Source organism: Dipteris shenzhenensis, chromosome 9 (genome assembly GCF_047967505.1).
Source record: "Dipteris shenzhenensis isolate YYH24624 ecotype China chromosome 9, Dip_SZ_1.0, whole genome shotgun sequence".
In the NCBI taxonomy this organism is placed as follows: domain Eukaryota; kingdom Viridiplantae; phylum Streptophyta; class Polypodiopsida; order Gleicheniales; family Dipteridaceae; genus Dipteris; species Dipteris shenzhenensis.
Genome location: NC_141604.1, coordinates 45,232,545 through 45,255,124, shown reverse-complemented (window position 1 = coordinate 45,255,124; position 22,580 = coordinate 45,232,545). Strand labels below are relative to the sequence as shown.

The 22,580-nt window shown below is 41.4% G+C and overlaps 1 protein-coding gene across 1 annotated transcript; it reads left to right on the top strand.

Annotated features, from left to right (window-relative positions):
• The first annotated feature begins 12,843 nt into the window (after positions 1 to 12,843).
• LOC147898710 (uncharacterized) lies at positions 12,844 to 20,692 on the top strand. The gene is made up of 11 exons (XM_087379898.1): positions 12,844 to 13,049; positions 13,461 to 13,652; positions 13,778 to 13,889; positions 13,984 to 14,029; positions 14,544 to 14,596; positions 14,730 to 14,770; positions 14,982 to 15,134; positions 15,284 to 17,852; positions 17,930 to 19,685; positions 19,800 to 19,886; positions 20,068 to 20,692. The coding sequence occupies exons 1-11, from the start codon at positions 12,991 to 12,993 to the stop codon at positions 20,130 to 20,132; spliced, it is 5,133 nt and encodes a 1,710-aa protein (XP_087236024.1). The 5' UTR covers positions 12,844 to 12,990; the 3' UTR covers positions 20,133 to 20,692.
• Positions 20,693 to 22,580: the final 1,888 nt, after the last annotated feature.

Here is a 22,580-nt window from a genome sequence, read left to right as displayed (position 1 = left end):
TAGGGCACTCACAACATATGCATGTGAGGCTATATGGATTTGAAAAATATTATCAAAAACAAATTATTGTGATGAGTCAAAGCCAACAACAATATTCTATGATAATCAATCAGCTCAAGCATTGGCCAAGGATCTAGTATATCACTCCAGGACAAAGCACATTGATGTTAGAGAGCACTTCATTAGAGAAAGAGTGTTACTTGGTGACATCACAGTGCAACATTATGACAGCAAAGAGCAGATATCTTTACCAAACCACTTGGGAAAGAGCTTTTTGAGAAACCAACAAGTTCTTGTTTTGATGCAAAGGAAGGAAATTCCCATTAAATGGGGTGTGATGGAATGTAATGTTCAATCCTTCTTTGACTCCTGATAGTCATCATCTTGAGGAAATGCCTACTTCATAATGTTGATCTTGTAGGAAGGTGTTGAGGATTCATATCAACATCATGTGTTTGATATTGTGCATAGTAGTAACACATAGAATGCTAAAAATGCACAAGGGTTGGAAACCGTAACCCTAAAAGTGGTTTGTATATATTCATCATTTTCAACTAAATCTAGTGTACGTTAATCATTTGTGGTGTGCTCTCTAGCTATGCCCTCTCTCCTGATCTCCACTCTTCTCCTCTCCTCTCTCCATATTTGTTCAAAGGGTTAGTAGCAAAGGTTCTAGATGACTCTTAGAACAAGTTTTTGAAAGCAACGCTTCAAAAATAGAGGCAAAAGAGAGACATCCAAGCACTAAAGAATATTATCTCACAAAAAGATAGTGATAAGGATGATGAACAAGGGATAGAGCAGTGCATATCATAGCAAGGAATAGCACAATAGTTTGCAGCCACTCCCTTAAGAATCCCATTCTAAAAATAAGGGTTATCAATTCTTCCTATCCTTTTAAGAATAGCCCATGTTGCAAGAGGCCAATGATGAGTGTGGGGGAGCAGCCATTGTCAACATGAGAAAGACAATTAATCTTGTATTGGACGAATGGTTGCTAGGACAATACTTCAAACTAAAGAAGGCCCACTATTGTGCATAGAGAGAATAAGCAAGGGAATTTCAAAGGGGATTATTCAATTAATTAGAAGAAATAAAAGAAGAAAGGACAACACTATAATAGAATGTAAAATATAATTACAAATGAGAACTAATCCTTAAGGATAGAGAAATAGGAATTTCAAACCAATTTTAAAGAGGTGACGAGGGAATCAGTAATGGCACAACAAAGTATTATATAGACTCTAAGAATGAGAAAGAAGTCCTTGGGAAGCTCACAAATTCAAGGGATAACTTTCCCGTATCTAAGAATAAATCTAAGAAGAAGATGCTTGATGTTTGCAAAATGGCATCACAAATTCAAGGGACAAGTTTCCCGTAGCTAAGAATAAATCTAAGAAGAATATGCTTGATGTTTGCAAAATGGTATCAAATCTAGGAAATTTAACTTTTGACAATCTGAAGCTATGAAGAGATAAGGTGTAGCTAAAGTAGAGAATCTCATCCTTTTGATGATGACACCTTTATAGGTTCATCATTCCTTTGGGAATTTGGATTTGACAAGTATCTCACTTTTTCATAATTCATATGATATAGAGACATAAAAGATTATACATACTAAAATGGTACCATTTAGCATGCTAGCAAATTGGATGATCATATAGGGATGTTGACAATATATGGAAGGTGGCATAGAAATAGGAAAATTGACTAAGCATGGCCTAGGGAGAAAATGGAATGTCAACTCTAGATAACCATTAGAGATCCAAAAGCCTCATCATTACTAGGGTATTGTGGCATGTTTCTGACTCGCCCACTAGGTCTCAAGGTGTAAAGAGTTTAGTAGTTGGAATTAAAGATCTTAATGAAGAAGAATTTTAGAATTTACAATTGCAAGATTTGGACAAGTGCTTGGACTCATTAGAGAAATATACACTTAGGTGCAACAAAATCCTTCATAGCCCCAATGTTACCCAGCATCCAAGGACAAATTTGACTCTTGGACAAATTTGATTAAGAGGTAGTTCATTAAAGCATGATGATAACATGATTTTAATCCCTCTAGATACCTAAATCTTTATGGGAGGCACAAAGAGTAGCCATAAGAAATGGACTACCTATCCAGATACCTAAAGTGGTTCTACAATAGGCAAAGCTCAAGGGGGCAAGCACAAGAAGCTCAAGGGTGGGAAGCATAGAAAAGAAACCTTTAGCACCCTCATACATCCTAGGAAAAGTAGTGAGGTGGTGTGAACCCTAAATAGGCAACTAGAAGTGGCAAAAAGCCTTCATCCAACACCTTTTTAAGAACCACAACTAATTAATAAGACATCAGTAATGAGGAGTAGAAATCAGCCACATAAATTGTGTCCAAGTAAAGCCCTCTTGGTCCAGACCTAGCCATAGAATTTGAGGCCACCATAGAGATGTACCTATATAAAAACCACCTATTTGTATTTCATAGCATCAAGGCCTGCTAGCTTCTAGAAATAAACCCTTAGGTGTGACATATTGATTCAGTCAAAATTCCACCTTTACGATTTAAAAAGAATCTTATGCCCACTTTGTCTCTATTATGGTAGAGAGACCGTGCAATGTGGATAAAAAGGCTACCAGGATGCAAATGACCAAGGAACTCATGTCCCAAGCGTTGCAAGTCCCAAATGAAGGAAATCCAAATTAGTGGAAGATATGCTAGGAATTGTGTAGGACACTCACTAATGGGATAGCAAATTCAAAGACACTAGATGGCATGCAATTCAACATGATGAGACTAGGCTCATGGATTATTGTACACGAATAACCATCATGTGCAATCATAGAGGTCACCTGAGCATGTTGTCTCAAATGAACTTTAATAAGATTGCAAGGGGAGAGCAAACTGAGAGTGCTCTCAACGAAAGCGGAATGGAAGAGGGAGAGAGAGAAACAGAGAGCCACACAAGTTTTTGGTGGGTGCAGAACACCCTAATCTTTTTTTTCATTCATTTATATATGTGTTTGAGTATTGTACATAACCGTGGTAAAGGCATAGTGACCTTTAACCCCCATAACCTCCCACTTAAAGGACAATGTGCCTTTAAGGGAGAACAACCAGTGAGCATACTATCCAATGCCCATCAATACATGACAATACTCAAACCGCTAACTAGGTAGACTCTTCGTCAACATATCTGCAGGGTTATCATCTGTATGAACCTTGACAAGATCTATGTCCTTGTCCTTAAGTACCTCCCTGATGAAATAAAAACCTAACCTCAATGTGTTTGGTCTTTGCATGAAAGACCAGATTCTGTGCTAGCTGAATAGCACTCATGGAATCACTATGCAATGTCGGTACACCTATATTAATCCCCAAATCTCCCACTAGCTGATCAAGCCATATAGCCTCCTTGCAGTCCTCTGTGGCTGCAACATACTCAGCCTCTGTGATAGACAAAGCAACGCACTTCCGTGTGCAAGACATCCAAGAAACTGCAAAGGTGCTCCTCTACCAAAGCAAATGCACATCTCCTTGGTACTCTTCATGTACCTCATGATGCACTTACCTCCCAATGCCTCTTTCTTGGATTAGCCATATACCGGCTAACAACTCCCACTGCAAATGCAATGTCTGGTCTAGTAGCTATCATAGCATACATAAGACTCCCAACCGCTGATGCATAAGGAACCTTGGCCATCATGGCCCTCTCCTCATCTGATTTGGGACTATGTGTATGACTCAGTTTCACATATGGAGGCAATGGGGTACTCAGTGCCTTGCCCCCCTCCATATTGAAACGTTGCAATACTTTTGTAACATATTCCTTCTGTGAAAGCCAAAGGAGTTTCCTACTCCGATTACGCGTGATGCGCATACCAAGTATATGAACTGCAAGTCCCAAATCCTTCATATCAAAGGCCTCATGCAACTTGGCCTTTAATGCATCTAGCTCATAAGTATTCTTGCTAGCCAATAGCATATCATCCACATATAGTGCTAGGAGGATTAGGCTATTATCCTTAGCCCTTTTAGTGTGATTAATTTCACTCTCTCTAAAACCCTGGGACCGAATGAAAGCATCAAACTTCTGATAACATTCTCTAAGCGCTTGCTCCATGTAAATTTCCTCATGCAGATCCCCATGCAAGAAAGCTGTCTTGACATCCATCTGCATAAGCTCCATATCCTCTATTGCCACTAGTCCAAGCATGCATCTAAGTGTGGTCATCTTCACAACCAGAGAGAATATCTCATCAAATTTCACACCCTTCTCTTGCTTGAAACCTTTAGCGACCAAACGGGCCTTGTACCTAGGCATATCATCACCTGTGACCTTCATCTTGTAGACCCATTTACATGGCAATGCTTTCTTTCCATGTGGCAAAGAAACCAAGTCCCAAGTCTTATTCTTCATAAGTGAACTCATCTCTGATTGCATAGCATACTCACACTTGCGTTGATCCTCACACATCATAGCCTCTTTGTAGCAAGAAGGCTCCCCGCAATCAGTAAGCATCACATAGTCCTACCCCTAGAACAAACCTATCAGGCAGGGTCTAGACACTCTAGATGATCTTCTCAAGGGCATTTTAGCTTGCTATCCCACCTAGATATCAGGGCTTCTTGCCACTCCATGCCTCTTCAGGAATACCACCATCCAAACTCTTACTAGGTGATCTATTGATCATGTGCACTGCAGTCTTCATTGCCTTAGCCCAAAAACCACTAGAAAGACTTGCATTGGAAAGCATGCATTGCAACCTTTCTTGAATGGTACGGTTCATCTTTTTTGCAACTGGATTTTGCTCTGGAGTACGAGGGGATGTGAGCTCCCTCTTAATCCCACGTGTATCACAGAAATGCTGAAAGTCATGAGAGAGATACTCTCCACCATTGTCAGTCCGTAGGCATTTAAGCGTTCTACCTGATTGATTCTCAACCAAGTCCAACCATTTGTGAAATACCTGGAACACATCACTCTTCCGAGCTATAGCATAAGCCCACACTTTCCTAGTTGCATCATCAATGAATGTCACATAGTATTCAGCCCTGCCTAATGACCGTGTAGGCATGGGACCACATACGTCTGAATGTGCCAAATCAAGCTTTTTAAACTCTTTCTTTCCGCTTCTTTTATGGGCTAATTTAGTCTACTTCCCATAGAGACAATGCTTACAAAATTCAAAATCAGAGAAACTCAAATGCTGTACATAACCCAAATGGCATAAGAGTTTCATCCCATTTTGGCTCATATGGCCCAACCGGCAATGCCATAAAGAAGTGCTTGGCTGCCCACTTATTGCAACAACATGGTCAAACACCCTTGATACATGTAAGGGATATAAAGTCCCACACTTGCCACCCCTAGCCAAAACCATACAGCCCTTCTGAATTTTCCAACTCCTAGAACCAAAGATGGTCTGAAAACCAGCATCATCTAGCTGACCCGTTGAAATAAGACTCTTGAACAACTTAGGCACATGTCTCACATTTTTCAAAATAAACGCAAACTCATTTGCAAAAGAAAACTTTATGTCACCTACTCCCACTGTCACATGCATAGTCATTTCCAAGATGCACACAACCTGTCTTTCCACTATCATAAGTGGAGAACCATTCCCTATGGGGAGTAACATGGAATGAAGCACCATAATCCAAAATCCAATCCTGGGAATATGCATCATCTGAAGTGGTAAGCAACTCTACAGATAAACTAGACATGAAGAGAATGTCATTGTCACTATCATGTGTGACTGCATTGATCTCCTCGATCTTCACTTTTCCTTTGTCCTCCCTTGGACTCTCCTCCTTCTGATTTGCACTCCAATTTGCATTCTTTTTCTTATCCTTTTGCTCTCTTTTAAGCTTGTAGCAATCCTTTTTCATGTGGCCCTTCTTGCCACAATAGTGACACTCAATGTTCCGTGCCCTGGACTTGCTACACGCCTTCCCTCTTTTAAGCTTGTAGCAATCCTTTTTCATGTGGCCCTTCTTGCCACAATAGTGACACTCAATGTTCCGTGCCCTGGACTTGCTACACGCCTTCCCTCTTTCTTGAAACTTCCCCCTAGACTGTGATCTGCCCCTTTGCACATTTAAGGCTGCATCCTGCTTGTTGCCTTCCATTGACTTCCATCTAATCTCCTCGACCAACAAGCTACCAACCACATCATCAAAGCTCAATACTGCACCAGGTGTAGAGTTACTAATAGCAGTAGGGAAAGTATCCCATGAGGATGGTAATGAGCATAAGAGAAATATTGCCCTCATTTCTGCATCGAAATTCAGCTTTTGAGCTTAAAGTTGACTGAAAATGATATTCAATTCATTCAAGTGCAAAGCTATGGATACTCCCTCCTTCATGTGCAACTCAAACAATCTCTTCATGAGATAGACTTTGTTTGAGGCAGTCTCTTTCTCATATGTAGCACACATCTTTTTCCATAAAGCTTCCATAGTCTTTTCAGTGACTACTGTGAAATAAACTATCTCCCTAAGATGAAGTCTAATGGTAGACTTTGCCAATGCATCCAACTCATTTCATTCATCTGTGGACATAGCTGCAGGCTACAATCCCTTACAAGGGTTTTATCTTCTTCTTTTGAATAAGCACATCCCTTATCTATTCTTTACACAAAGAAAAGTTTATCCCATCAAACTTTTTAATGCTGAAAAACTCCTTTTTAGACATGGAAGAGGATGCCATGATGCAAATAAAGCAAAATCCCAAATGCTAGTGCCTGCAAGGGAGAATCACACCAAATACTAGGTGCACCCAAATGTGTATGCCACAATAGAGTAAAATATCACCAAAACTCAAAGCTCAAAGCATCAAAAGATACAGCTGACTCATGTGCATGTACTATGCATCCATATGAGCAAATCTGGCCCAAAAGAAAATGCTAACTGCAATGGCAATCCAAAATGCCAATAAGTGCCAAATGGCTCAAGCATAAACACCATCCATGGGCATATGCATCAACAATATCTCATTCAAGAGAGCATAACACTATCAGTGCATCACCTGCAATGTGTCAAATGGCTGTCCCTCAACATAAGATAGCATCCATGTGCAAAGCATCCATAAAAAATAGCATCCCACAAGGCAATCTGGGCCTATCAGCGCATCCAATAAGGTCATTTGATGATTTACATAACTACCTATGCAATAGAAGTTTGTTATGCTATACTCATCTTTCAGAGTTCATGCATTCATGGATTGTATTATGGTTTAAATATAGTTCTTGTATATTAAAGGTTTTACACACAATGTCCATGCAATAGACTATGAAAAATTAGAATGAATCTTATCAAAGTGAGGCATGGAAATATTTGTAAGTTTGCAAAAAAGTTCATCTTGGAATAAGCATTATCATAGCTCATTTGTATGGTTATTTCAACGCTTATATTGACACTTATTTCACTATCTATATCAATGCTTATATTGATGCCCATCAATTTTGTTAGAAAGAATCAATAGAAAGTGTCATAAAGGGACTTGTATGTAACTATAAAGTACTTTCTTCAACTCTATTTGTTCAAATCCTTTCTCCACAAATTCTTCTAGCTACCTCATATACACCTCCTCGTTTAGTTCTTTGGTAAGAAACGTAGACTTAACATCCATTTGATGCATTGTAACTCCAAACAACATGAGTGAATAAGGTAGATTTTTCTTGACTCATGAAAATGTCTCCTCATAGTCAATGTCCTCTTGCTTACCATATCATTTTGCTATCAATATTGCTTTATATTTATCTACATTCTTATCAAATTTGTGGTTGACCTTGTAAACCCATTTAAGCCAATGACATTCTTTCCCTTGGGTGATTCCACTAGTTTACAAGCCTCATTTTTCAGAATGAAATTATATTTCTTCTTCCATGGCATTAACCATTCCTTGGATTCTAAAAGACAATGAGCTCTTTGTCTTCCCAAGATAATAAGCTCTTTGTCTTGCACCACAAAACACCTAAGAACTAATTGCAATATTCTAGGCTTCATGTTCATTGCTTCATCCACCAATTTCTTTGCCCATTTTGGCATTTTCCTCGATGATGTGTTTACTTGGTCATGTTGACCATGGGATGCATTATCTGGCTGAGAATTTGTAGAAAGCCTAGGGGATATTTCCCGATTTTGTTGATTGCTCTACTCACACGAGGTAGCATGCCATCAAATACCCCACATTCTGTGGATGTTTGTAGCTCTATACCTATGACTTTATCAACCACTTGTTTGTCAGCCCTTCCATCAAATTCCTCAAAACCATGATGGCAAGTATATTTTTTAAAGTCTTTCTCATCAAATGCCACATCATGGGAGGCAAAAATTCTATGAGTTGCAAGATTGTATATCTTATAGGCTTTCTGTTCCTTTGCATGCCCAATCATAATGCACTTCTCACACTGCGAATGTGTCTCCCTCTCCTTGTCTAGGGAGAAGATACTTTAGTTTACTAAGCTTTTAAATAGTGGGGAATATGCAAAAGAAATTTTCTAACTAAGACACAACACCAAATGGGTAGTTAGATGAAAGAACCGCAACATTGTTAGTGTGCAACGAGCATTATGTAGACTAAGGATGTGCGTAACAAGTATTGGGCTGAAGTGATTTGCAAAACACTGTATTTGCGGTCCCCTACTAATAATTTACATAACATGACACCAGAGGAAGCATGGAATGGACATAAGCCAAGCATTTAAAATTCTAAGATCTTTGGATCAGCTACCTATGCTCATGTGTCAAAGGACAAGCTAGGTGAGTTTGGAATCACTTCGAGCTCTATATCTCCATTGAGCTTCACAATGGTCACTAAGGCCTTTGCAAAACACCATATCTTGAGAAAATGAGTCATTGAAACCTTGAAAGGAATAAATTGTGTAGAGGGACTAAAAAATGAAGAACCTTCACTAGAGAGAACTTTCCAACTAGCTCAAGATTCAATTAGCAAATGTCTCTACCACAAACTCAGGATCTCACATAAACTAATAGAAAAAAGGAAGAAGGGAAATAAATACCCAAGACACATAGTCCCACAAGATTGAGTTTTGACACTCTCACACTCAAGGACACATTGTCCACGAAAGTGGAAAACCCATACAGGGGTTTGAGGAAGGGGCTGGAATATAGTCATTGAAAATGAGAATTGACAATGAGATGGCACAAAAAATTAGACTTCACCCTCATGGAGGCTGAGGTAAGATCTCACCTAATAGGCTGAATTATAAAAGCATTGATACCATGTTGAAACATGTTTTGTGGCAATGCTCAAGTGCTCACACACTCTGCATACATTGTGAAGAGGGAGGGAAGAGACAACAGCCTATTGGAAATACAAGTGTACACTCTTCCTTAGAAACAAAAAGTAACAAGTGTATAGCTTGTAGGCTTCATGTCCTTGTGATCTCCTCTTTTATGAGCTTACAAGTGTGACAATGAAACCTCTACTCCCACATCCCCTCTTCATTATGGCCCCTCAACATCCCAATGGTCATTCCACTCCATATGCTTCCTTTTAGAAGCTTTTAGAAATAAATACGAAAGTTTTTCAAATCTAGTCCAAATGCCTACATACATATATGCACTTCATCTCCATCTTTTCACCATCCTTGATGTCTAGGAAGCAAGTTGGTACATATGTATAGTCATAGCACCATCCTTCAATGGAGATAACAAATCTTGTCATGAACCCACCAAGTACATTCTAATGCTTAGGTACTAAAAACAAGTACATCCAGATATCCCCCTCTAAAGATGGAAACAAGCACTTGGTATCATTGGTCTATATGATTTTGTAAATTGATCCTCTAGAAAGTACTAGCTATATTTGAACACAATCTCAAAATGAGTTTGACTTAGGTTTTAATCTTGCTAAGATACTATGGCCACCAAACATGTCCAACATGATGCCTTTGGCCATCCTTAAGAACTCTTTAGTGTTAGCTACACCTATTAGCATCAACTCCATAGAGCTATCCACACCAACTGAGGTCCACCAACCAGTAGAAGACTCCAATGCCTATGCCAAATAAACACCTTTTGTAGTTGCTTGAAAGGATTTCACCCTTCATCCCTGAGTACCAAACATGCTACTATATTCATAGATAAATGCTGGTCTTCACTTTGTTGTTGCTTGCTATCAAAACAAGCTCTCATCTAATCAATTATTTTGTAATAGAAATGATTGTAACCTTCAAAGATGATTATATGATACACTCTCCTTTTTTGGTTGGACAAACAAAATTATCTTGGGAAATAATGGAGGAGAGTGTGAGGAATTGACAAGGATATTTGAAACATGATTAGATGACAAAACACCTATATAATGGTACCAAAATGTTTCATTATATAGTAGAGCTATATGTATGTGAAGTATGCCAACAAGGATTACCCTGCCCTTTTTGAAACTAACTCATAGATCATATTATGTGTGTCATCAAAGATGGTTAAGGTCAACATACATGTGAATGCTAGATCCATTTGTTTTGTTCTTTGTGCTTAACATGAATATAATATATAATGTGGGACATTGCCCCAAAAATTGCTACTACTAGCATTTATGCTCAACTTTTTTTATCAAGTTGTCGATGCACACTATCCTTGTTTTGTGTGCTTAGGTCTTAGATTACCCTTAATGTTGTAAAAATATGTTGCACTCCTTTGCACGTGGGGCTGAGATTCTAATTCTATTAATAAGATCAATGCATCTTTAAGTCCTAATAGTTCATGTTCATCTTTCTCCACACTCATTCTTCATAAAAGTTTGAGTTATCAACTCTACAATGATAATGCACATAAATGCTCCGTAATAAATGACACACATTTCATAACCATCTCTTTATTATTTGCACTTAAGTTTATATTGAATGGCATATTTTCATTTGTATGATCGATTGTACATGAGATTCACTACTTGATAAAGAATATTCTCATAGTCCACAATACTTTGACTCCTTATATGGATTTGCTAAGTTGATGTATGAGAATGTGTAAATAGGTACATGTGAAAGGTAGCTTCTTGATTTACTTATACTTTCCCCGGTTGAGTTCTGAGATCATTATGATTTGAAAGTTGTGGGGACTTCTTGTCCATGTGCTAGGCACTTTATCAAAGAACATGCTGATGAGACCATTATTTTGGATGTGAGTAGCAAGAGCAATGAGTATATCTTTAACTTTTGGTGGCCATTCTTTTTTTTTGGAGGATAAAAGAGAGTATATTAATTATACAAATGATAATAAAAAAATATGTAAATGCTAGCTCAAAATGTTCAAATTCACGCATGGCATGCATGCAGCCTCAATAAAAGTTAAGAGAAAAATTGGGAAAGCTTGGAATGTAAAGTAAACTCCTAGGGATTAGATGTGAACGAAAAGCATAGGAGGGGAAGGGAGTAGAATGTATGTTTTGAACTAAAAGCAAAAATGTAGTGTAGATAACAAGAGCTTTGAAAGGACCACAAAAACTATTAAACACTCATCTTTCTAAAACAAGTAAAGGCTCAATTTGCAAGGGAGGGACATTGAAAGCTCTACTATGTTCAATATTGTATTTTGTCTTTTTGTTTGTTTGGAAGCATTCAGAACTCATGCACATAATTTTAGGACTAAGCGTTTTAGTAACTACCTCGACAATGCTTGAACACCCATTGCTTCCTTATGGGAGCAAATACCTTATTGTTTGGCCACCATTTCTTCCAATAAACAGTAGAGGGAGAGGAATGCTTCATCCAAGAAGGATTGTGCTTTAAGCACTCTTGATGGGGGGAGTAGGTTTGAAGCTAAGCAAAACAAGATTGAATAAAAGTGAAGCCATTGATTGGTGGGAGGGTGGAGACCTAAAAAATAAGGTGGGTTGTCCATAGGAGTTCTTGTTAATAGTTTAAGTACATATGCACCATGACTTTGATGTAGACATAAAAGAATGGGTGCTTGAGTGGGGGGATGATTATGCTTGTGGTGTGATTGCCAATAGGGACCCATTGAGTCGAAGATTGATGTAAGACATCTAAGCTGAGGGTGTGATGACAACATCCTAGGTTAGAATATGATCATGAAATGCATAAAATGGGTGCAATTTGGTTCTTTTTGGGGTGGAAAAATGTTGGTGAGATACCCTTGCACTCAAAAAGACAAATTATTTGTGACATTGTTTGTGACCAAGAGTTACATATTTGATTATGGTGGGAAACTTGATGAAAGAGTCCTTGTGCATGATGTGTGGTGATGCAAAGGGGTGAATGGAGGGAAGAAATCTGAGAGCTTCCAGGGACCGACTTGTCCTGTAACTGCTATGGGCTCTAATGGGCAAAAACAAGTTGAGATTTTGGGCAGACTTTACAGCGGAGGCCAAATTTTATGCAATGTAGCCAAAAAAAGGTCTAAGAATGCCACATGGGAAAGTGCAAAAACAGATTACTGTCCAAGGTTAAACTGTTAAACTTTGAAAAAATTGGGGTGGTTCTCGGATTTAAAAAGATGGGCAAAGCATGGGACAATAATAAATGCCCAAATAATTTGCAATAACGGATAAAAACATTCTCCCACAATTTTTATTAAAAAATAGCATACGGGAAGCGCGGCCACGTAGGAAGGGGGCGCGGGTGTGAATGGCCGGTCATATGGGACCCGAGCGCCACTAAGAGGGGTCGGAACAGGCGCGTGCACAGGCGTGGCGAGTGGGATTGGGCTGGGATGTAGCCACGAAGGCAGACAGCGAGGAAGGAGGAACACGTGGCAAAAATAATGGAAGAGGCGTAGGAGGACGTGGAGGATGATGTGGATTTTACACGAATTTCAACGCACAGAGGGTTCCCCCCCCCCCCCCCACCTTTCATCTTCTTCTTCTTCATCTTCTCGGCTGCTTCTCATCGCCATAGCCATAGCCTTCGAGCTCCTCCTCATCTCCATCGCCATAGCCTTTTCCTCTCCAATGCCTTCCCCCCTTAGGCTTTCTCAGATTCTCAGTCCCCTTCCTCTCCCTTGACGCTTCCCCGCCCCCCGCGATGAAAGGAGATACTGCCCTCGACTACGTCGAGTTTCAGCTCACTCCTCCTCGCACCAGGTGCTTGTCTGTTTTTTTCCCCCTTTTGAGTGCCTGCCTGAACTGGAGTGGAAGGCCCAAGCGAGCAGCTTGGATCTTCATCTCACAAACAAAAACATGAGCGGAAGGACGTAGCTGCGGATGAGCTGTTTGATCTTCATCGTGCTCTGTGTGCGTGTTGTTTGTAGCGAGGGAGCTTCTTGATCTTCATTGCCGTCAAAAATGAACTCTCATCTTAGCTACTTCTATGTTTTGGATCATCTGTACTGACTCAGACGAATGTAGACTAGCATACAGATCTTGAATCAAATTCGTTTTGCTCCCTTTCGCCATAATCGGACCGGGACTTAGACCGTCATTCACAACACCTAGTGGTGAGTAACTCAAACTGCACGATCCTGTTCTCACCTTCCTGCGAATGTGCTGCAACAGGTGCGAGCTCTTCGTGTCAGCCAATGGGGTAACAGAAAAACTAGCGTCTGGCTTCCTTAAGCCATTTCTGACACATTTGCGAGCTGCCAAAGAGCAAATTGCCAGAGGCTTTCACATAATAAGGCTAGAACCTCCGCGCAGCGCCAAGGAACAACACGGTCGGACTTGGTTCACGAAGGGGACTCTCGAGAGGTCGGAAAACCTATTTAGGAAGAGATGAACAACTACATTGTCCTCATCGGCATTCTTCTCACCACATTGCAGTCTTTTCGGAGTATTGGGATCTCTGAAATACGTTTGTGCCTCCGCTGTCTCAGGTTTGTGCGGTTTGTGAGCACCCCGGAGGTCCTCGAGCGAGTGAAAAGCATCGAGGACGAGTTGGGGCAGTTGGAGCAAGTGCGAGGTATTCAAGCAAGCAGTCTTCCTCAGGTACGCATTTTGCACGCCACCGCGACGGCTGCTTTCTTGTCGCGTAAGGCCTGGAATGATTGGCGACTCAAGCGAAATATACATTTTTCTTCAGATCGAGGATGTATTTCGGGGCGCTGACTCGACTTTTTCAAGAACTGGTACGACCACTTGGTGCTTATTTGCCGATCCTTTTTCCGGAATGGGAGGTTTGAAATCCGCTTGTGAATGCTTGAGTTGCTAAGCACTCACCTGAAAAAGGGATTTTGAGGTGCAGTAAGCCGATGTTAGGCCGGTCACAACTTTTAGTTCTTAGCGCAGTGACTTATTGATCATTTCGACACGACGTACCCAACATAGGCAGGTTGAACGTTCTAGAATATGTTAGCCAGAGTGTGAGCAACTAGGTTTTCTGTGTTCTGAATACCTAGGTTTTCTTCGTTCTCCTTTGAGGCATAGCTCTGTAGGTCACTGTGAATGCATGTATGCAATTGTGAGTTTGAGAGGGTGGTCCTTTTCAGTCTTTTGTTGTGTGGCCAAGTACATGATACGATTGATCTATCCAAGCAGGGCGTAGGGATAGGTTTCAACTCGTACTTCTGGCCTAAAACTGATTATGTTCTAAGTTTCGTAGAGAGGTTCACTTACTCTGTAAATCCTTTGTCTTTCCTTCAGGGGGGAAAAGCATAACGGGATTCTGCTTGGAGAAGGATGGGACTCCTAGTGTGGTATGTGCTTCGACCTTAAAACTATACATGTACATTTTTAAGAAGGTGGTGCAGTATCTAATGCAGGTGCCGGAGTCTTCCTCCTTTCATGATAAAGGTCGCATCTGATATCCTGACTTTTGCTCCTCTTCAGCCAAGAAGATATGCGTATGATGATGGAGCAGAGGCATCGAAGTGAGTCTATCATGTTTGCAAACCTCATTATTTGTTCAATTAGTATCCGACAATTAGCTTTTCAATCGACACAGATGTTCCCTTTTCAACCTTGTTCATGCAGTCTGCTTGCATTATTTTTACATTTTTAAATAACTTCCAACTTGCTTCATGCACAGTCTGCTTAAATAAATTTCACCTTTTTTAACAACTATTGGAATTATGTTCTCAGGAGGGAGCTGCTAAGAGCTATGGACGTACGTCTGCTTGCACTGCAGCAGGAACAGCAAATGGCATTTCGGCGTGCTGCTGCAGCCGGGTTTGATAGTGGCAACATGGCAGACCTCATGGCTTTTTCTGAATATTTTGGAGCAGAGCGTCTTCGGTAAACTTTCATTGTCTTAATCGAATTTGTTTGCTTTTGAAAGAGAGAAGCAAACCAGCAGATAATTTGCAAATGTTCAGACCAGTCCAGGCTACTCTCCACTATAGGTAGCTAACTACTATATTCATGCATACGGTTGATGTTTGCAGGGCGGCGTGTATACATTTTCTGGCCGTGTCCAGAAAAGGGCAAGCAACCCCTGTAGAGCCCATAGAACGGGCAACCTCAAGCGGTTCTGACATGTCATTATCTAGTGCAACGGCGGATTTGAGTGGAGAAACAGATGCTATCTCGTCTATGCAGGAAAGTCACTCTCAGGGAATTCAGAGTGACATATTGAGAAGGAGCGTCGACACAGAAAGTGGGAGAGGGTTTGCGAATGGCGATAGAGGCATTAGAACTGTACAAAATTCCTCAAGCAGAGATGAAGGTGGCACAGAAGCTCGTAGAAAATGGGGCCCACCTGAGAATCTTCGGCCAAACGCTTCTGTGCTTCAGAATGGAATAGATGTGGCAAATCTCAAAGATGCATCCATTGGAGTTGAACAAAATGCTTTCCCTGATGGCGAGAAGTATAGAGGGAAAGGAAAGGATGAGCACATCCAGAGGCAAAGCAGGGATGGTGAACTGGTCTTCTCAAACGGCCACAACTTGGGATACACAATCAATGGAATGCCACAGGCCTACCATGAGGATGCCAACGACCGGAGTGTGAAAAATTCGTCCTCCACAGTATTGCATACCAGCATGACAAAGTCATCAGCAGAAGAATCTAACTTTGGCATGGAATACGGTTCTCAGAGCAGGGGAACCTTCAAAGACGAGCCAGAGCGGCCTCTCTCTCCTAATAGGGTTTCTCATTCGGTTTGTAATGATGTCAAAATTGACCTAATCTCATCTACAAGCCAAGGTTTTGGGCCTGAGAACGACACGAAGCTTGCTCAAGTTGAAGGCAGCAAAAAACGTGAAGTGTCCAAAGAAGGCAGGCAATCCACGTCCTCAGGACCCCCTGACAGGGAACCAGCCGAAAGTCACACCAACTCAACTGCATCAACAGAGACTTTTTCTCAAGAACAAACCAATTTCAGTCCGAATCGTGATCCCCAGTCTCAAGTTGATTTGGGTAGAGTCGTATCTCAAAGGTCCTCATCCCCAAGAAGGAGATCTGCTTCCCCACTCAGGAAAGTTCAAATTGGGAGATCAGGTGTACGGCGCTCTGGTTCAGTGGTGATCCGCAGCATCAATTATTTTTCCTCTCAGGAATGCTCGAATAAAGAGGAAAACAGCACCATTGAATCCAGTAGCAGCGATAGTGAAGACCATACCAATGGTAGTCAATCTGCGCCTGTGCATACCCCTTCCTCTGCACCAGCCAGAAGGCTCAGTGTACAAGATGCCATAAGCTTGTTTGAAAACAAGCAACGCAGGGACTCAGTAGAAACGGCGTTTAAGGAGCGCCCAGGGAAGCAAGAAAGCCGCAGAGCATCTCTGGAAGGAGGAAACTCCTCTTCATCAGGGAGGGCAGCACCCAAAAGGTGGAGTGCAGTAAATGATATTGAAGTAACCAGCTCACAGGAAAAGCAGCCAACTTCAAACAAGCCAGAAAGTAAAATGGCATGCCAAGTACCTGATCCACCTTCTGAATCTACAGGTTCTTCAGCTAATGTGATCAAGGTTGACCCTGGTGAGGTCTCTCTTGAAAGTATAGCCAGGGCTCCTGTAGAACAGCCATCTATAGGGAGTCTCTTAAATTCTTCTAATGGTGCCAAACAATGGCAGCCCTCTAATCTAAAGACTACGTCCGACTTCTCAGGTGAGCCAGAAGTAGCACCTGTGAAACAGTTGACTTGCCACCAGCAGCAGATGGTGGTTGATGATTCAAATAACACTGTTGAGGGAGACTGGCGAAAGCAGTTCAAATTGCAGCTTGAAAAGAGTTTGACAAGAGAGTCGTTCAAAAGGGACCTAGCTTCTTCGGGACACCCTGGAAGACCTGAGTCAGACTTCGTAGAAGCAAGCTCTTCAGGGACTACTAAACCTTTCAAGGTCGATTTACAGAAATCTAGTGATATTAAAACCCCTAGCGCAAACAGCGTTGAGATCAATAGTACTAGAAGCGGGCAACCATCGGAGAAAGCCAATCTGTCAGCTAGCTCAAGATATTTTCCCACCTCGCAGAACAGTTCCATTGTAACAAACGAGACGCTAACTCAGGATCAGGCCAGCCAAGGGTCGAAAACTTCAAACCGTTTTGAATCAGCAATCGCTCTGGCTGAGAGACAAATCACCAGAATCAACGGAGATATTAGCAAAGAGAGAAGTTGTGCAACTATCGTAGAACCAGGCAGTGAGGCTAACAAGAACACTGGAAGCGAATTGCTTGGCGGCTCATGTTTGCCCCCCTTGGAATTTGATATGCAGGCTCTTGTTAAAATGGTCGACAATCAAAACATTGATGATGAATCTCCTGGTGGACAGAAAGGGAGGTTTTATGAACAATATAGAAAGCTAAGAGCTGCAAAGCTGATGGGGGAGCAGGACTCTAAAAGGGCTGAAAGAGAAGCTAAGCTAAGATCTATGGAAGAGACTTTGGAAAAAAGAAAGGCAGAAATGGATGCACGCGTTGCAAGGTTGTCTAAGAAGAGCAATCAAGTTCAAGCTCATGCTGCGAACCTGCAAGTTCTGAAGGCAGAACTATGTATTACAAAGAAAGACCAGGTAGGCGGTAATCAAAGTTCTAGCATTTGTGTTTTGAAAAACAGGTTGTGACTATTGCTTGTTTTTGTGATTGCCAGGAAAATACAGGAGACAAGGAACAGGTCCTAAGCAAAAATCGGAGAAATACAAATAGCAGCCCAATTTCTCCACCTTTGACACCCAATGCAAGCAAGGAACAAGGTCCAACTCCAAAATCCCAAGTGGGGAAGAAAGCTGCAGCAGCTCCTCAAAAACCTTCAACGACTCCTCGCAACTCCAATCGAGCTGCTACGTCAGTCTCACCCAGATCAACGCCCAGGAGCACAGTAGGGGCATATTCGAACCAACGGAGATCAGCGGTTTCTAACGCCTCTGATAACCCTCTTGCTCGTTCAGTTCCTTGCTTTGCCGACTTAAGGAAGGAGAATACGAAACCATCTCCCGGGCGATCATCAGGTTCTTCTCGTATCCATCCTAAGAGTGGGGTTCCTGGACGTCCACGAGCGGTGAATGAAGCTGGCCCTGTAGAGGCTAATGTCAATGTATTGGTCCACAATGCCTCTCGCACTGCGTCGGCAAAGGAAGACAAGAAACGTCGATCCATGCAGACAAGGAAGAGCTGCGCAACTGCAAGTGAACTTAAAGCTGTATCAATGCCAGGTGACGAGGGGGTTCTAGTCCCTGTGAAGGCTCAGAGAGAAGCAACGATTGAGCCGGCTGCTTACAACAAGTTAAGGCGGAGCATTGTAGGTCCTCTTCAGGAAGTTAAACCCTTCCTTCGAAAGGGCAGTGGTATTGGACCAGGAGCTGGGCCTGGTGCGATGAAGCTGAAGGCATCTTCTGTGGCTGATGCTGCTAAAAGCTCTGATGAAGAGGCTCCACCCACTCCAACAGTAAATCTGGAGGCTAAGGATGGGAAGAATCAGACTGGGGAAGACGTTTTGGGAGCCGTCAAACTAGGAGATTCTTCCACGGTGAGGAATGCAGAAAGAGAGGTAGGGGCTGAAGCTGATACCCCTTTAAATGATGATGCGGCACACTACTCAGAAGATGTAGCATTTGAAGATCATGAAGAAAAGTCAGAGATAGTGATGGTGGATTGTGTACGTGAAGATCTTTTTGAAAATGAGAGGGCCTGCCATACAATATCCTTCCCCATTGATTTCGAGACTCAGAAACGTTATGCTGGTTCTTTTGGTGCACAGTTTGACGCTAATCCTCAATCCTACTCGGAAGCATCATGCCAGAGACAAGAAGATAGTGCCCCTCTGTCACCTCCTGCTGAAGCCGCTATCGAGTCTTTACCAAATGAGTCTGTAGCTGCTACTTCCACATCTTTTCGAGCTAGCTCCTTGCCTCGTGAATTTGTCCTGCCAGTGTTTTCCCCTGCTGCTGCTTCACCGTCCAGCTCCAGTCTGATACGACCAGGTACTGCATCTGATTATTGCAGTCCCTCTTCTGCTGTGGCTCTGGAATCCCCTCTTGGAAGTCCCGCTTCTTGGAAGTCTTCACAAGTCCAGTATACTTCAGAGGCAGACCCAGGCCGGGCAAATAAGAAGTGGGTGGGTTCTCACAAGCCTGTCTTAGCTTCGCTACCTAAGGAGTCGGCCAAAGGGTTCAAGAGGCTATTGAATTTTGCACGGAAAAGTCGTACATCAGAAGTCATCAGCAATGATTGTGTCTCAGCATCGACCACTTCAGAATGTGATGATGACTATGAAGAACCAAGGGATGTAGGCAATGATTATGCTGATGATCTCGTTAGGAGAGCAAGGCTGCAAGATGCAAGCATCAATGAACTTAGAAATGTTTTATTGATTAGGGAGCAGTATAATACTCAAGATCAAGGATTGAGTAAGTTGGGAATTTGATTCTATGTCTCAATTTGCTTGTGAATGTTCCATGCTGTGACTCTAGCTACCATTGTTTCGCTTCATGTGCAAGCTGACTTGAACCGTGGTTCTGCAGCTCGATCATTACAAAGTTCTATTCCAGCCCCCCCTGCCAATTTCAGATTGCGGGATGATCATGTATCAGCAGGCACATCGTTGAAAGGTAGCTTTACGTGTTCTGCATTTTATTGATTTTGATTATAATGATGCTTTTGGGTTTTCTTCTCGTAGCATGGATGGAAGTCTGACATCTTTGAAGTTATATGTTGAACTAACTATGAGAGAGAGAGAGAGAGAGAGAGAGAGAGCAGATGCTTCACATAATTATTTTTTGCCCTTGGCAGCTCCACGGTCTTTCTTTTCTCTTTCTTCGTTTAGGAGCAGAGGCGGCGAAGGAAAGTCCCGATAAATTTGCGTACAAGTTATGCTTTAGACCTTGTCAAGTTGTGTTGCTGGATCTACATGGCCTAGACATTAAAACAAGGGCCAACAGAAATGCCAGCTTGAGGGTGCTGGACAATGATTTTGAATGTGCGTATGTTCTCACAGGGGACATTCTGGCAAACGCCCTCCCTATTTCTTCCCTGTTTGGGCTATTGTAGGATCCTGGAACATGTGGCGGCTATCATACCCTGTTAATGTGTTTATTCCTTCATTACTATATGCCCCCTTATAGGTGTACAGAATCAGATATACTAGTTTGTGGCACAAGCTGCTGGAAGGTTGTGTGGAAATTTTTGCTACCATTGAAGACACTCCTGGGCATTAAATTATTGGATGTTCATGGGAACAAGGGAGGGTCTTCATGGTCCTCTACTCCTTTTAGCATATGGTTCTGGTTTGCGGCTCTCAGTTGATTTTTGTGTACATGTATGTTTTTACAGATGTTTTGACCCATTTTGAGGGTTGTCCAGCTTGTATGCAATCACTACGAAACGAACTATTTTTCGTTCATGTCATTTCAAGGTTTTCCCTATGGTGGATTCAGCATTTAGTAGAACTGTTTGGATTTCAAAGTGATGACTGTACCATTGTGGGATGATTTGTGGGGTGCAATCAGATGAAGACTGATTATTTCAGTCGAAGGCATTGTGCTTTTAACCTAGCTGTAGAAGTCATCAGTTAGAATTATGGTTCATTTGCATAGCATGAAGTTCTGTGATTTTTCAATTATTTGTAGACAGTTTGGGGCCATCAGGTTTGGGAGAATTTTAGGTCAGATATGGTCAGCAAACAAAGAATACAAATGGACAAAATGCCATCAGTTTTGGGAAGTTTTAGGTCAGATATTGTAGTGCAGGAAACAAAGGATACAAATGGACAAAAGGCTAAAGCTTAGGCTAGACAATTTTGCTGGGCCTACAGTATTGTAGATGTACAGGGATGAAGCAAGGAGCACACCCAAAAAGCATAAATAAAGTGTATTCTACTATCTTTCCTTTTTATGTAGAGAAGCAAAGCTTGACCATCCTACTTTTTGGGAAATTAGGAGTAAATGAAAATGTGTTGGCACAACAGTACATCCAGTGGAAGGTCCAAGGGTTCAATTTAGGTGGATATCTAGTTATTCATGTATTTTACCCTTCCAAGCATTCCGGTTCAACCCGGTTCAACGTCCACGTATAATGCTTAGGCTCTATGAGTGGTGTCTAATGCAAGCAAGCTACGAGATAAACATCACAAATGATGCTATAGTTTGATCTTTAGCAGCTTAAACATTCTGCTCAGACAACAAGAGTCTTGACTAGTGTTGTGCTGTGGAAACGATGTATCAGTAGTTCTGCCATGACGTGTCTTAGTTATCTCAATAGTCTCTCATTTATAACAGTAGTCTCCATTAATGAGTGGAAGGATAGCAAAAAGGAAAGTCGGAACGAGTGGTATCCAAGTGTGTGGATTTTAGGACAAGCATCTTATGTAGAGGAGCTCAATAAATCTTGCACGTAGAGGCATAATTGCAGAAATTTTGGAGAATTTGCAAGTCCTAGATACCATTTGGCGGAACATTAGAAGATGTTGTGGAAAGAGACATTTCAAGTAGGAGTTAACTATATCTAACTTGACAATTAGGAACAAGAGGAGAAGACTAATTTAAATGAGCACATGGTCGAGAGGTTGGATTCGCAACAACTAATAAACATGGATGCAAAGATGTAAACAGAAGTGTGGAGCTCCTAAATGGAGTTAACTTATAATGATGGTGTGTTATAAACCAAGGTATGGTGGGAAGCAAATAGTGATCCTAGCAGGCATCCCTTGGAGGTATGTCACTGGTCTTCTTGATATACTAAGGCTTTCATGCTACTTGAGATTGGGATGGGTTGCAAGCAATCTTACCCTCATATGTTGGGCTATGTGTTGACCGTATCTCATATGCCTTTGATAAATGCATGACTTGGGTAAAGAGTATATATTTAAACATACTATGAATATGTCAACTTCTTTGGCATTCAAATCATCACAAGCATCCTTCATTTCTTAAGGTGTTGCTTTAAGCTAGTGTATGCATTTCTCTATCTTTGAACTTCCATGATCTTTTTGCCATAATAAGAATTTTATGAAACATTACGAATGTGAAAGTTGATTCTACATAGAGTGTTTGGCACTTTGAGCTTTGCCACTCAAGTCATAGTGCTAAGTGATTAATGCATGTGCCTAGGTTATACAATGGCCAAAGTTAATGTGTTGTCCACTCATAGTTGGATTGTAAATGCCTGTTATGTAATGTAATTTTTATGGGTCTCAATTCAGAGTCCCAAGAAAAAAAAATGCCACTTATAAAATTGTCTTAAATGCTAAAGTGTGACCCTTTAAGAGTCCTCCAAGCGAACTCCCATTTTCAAAAACCCAAAATTTT

What these genes read in the sequence shown, in the direction of transcription:
- LOC147898710 (XM_087379898.1), top strand. Translation starts at nt 12,991, where the DNA reads ATGAAAGGAGATACTGCCCTCGACTACGTCGAGTTTCAGCTCACTCCT. An exon ending in TTTGGAGCAGAGCGTCTTCG is followed by an intron (nt 15,135 to 15,283) that starts GTAAACTTTCAT and finishes TGATGTTTGCAG; the next exon opens with GGCGGCGTGTATACATTTTC. An exon ending in GTATTACAAAGAAAGACCAG is followed by an intron (nt 17,853 to 17,929) that starts GTAGGCGGTAAT and finishes TGTGATTGCCAG; the next exon opens with GAAAATACAGGAGACAAGGA.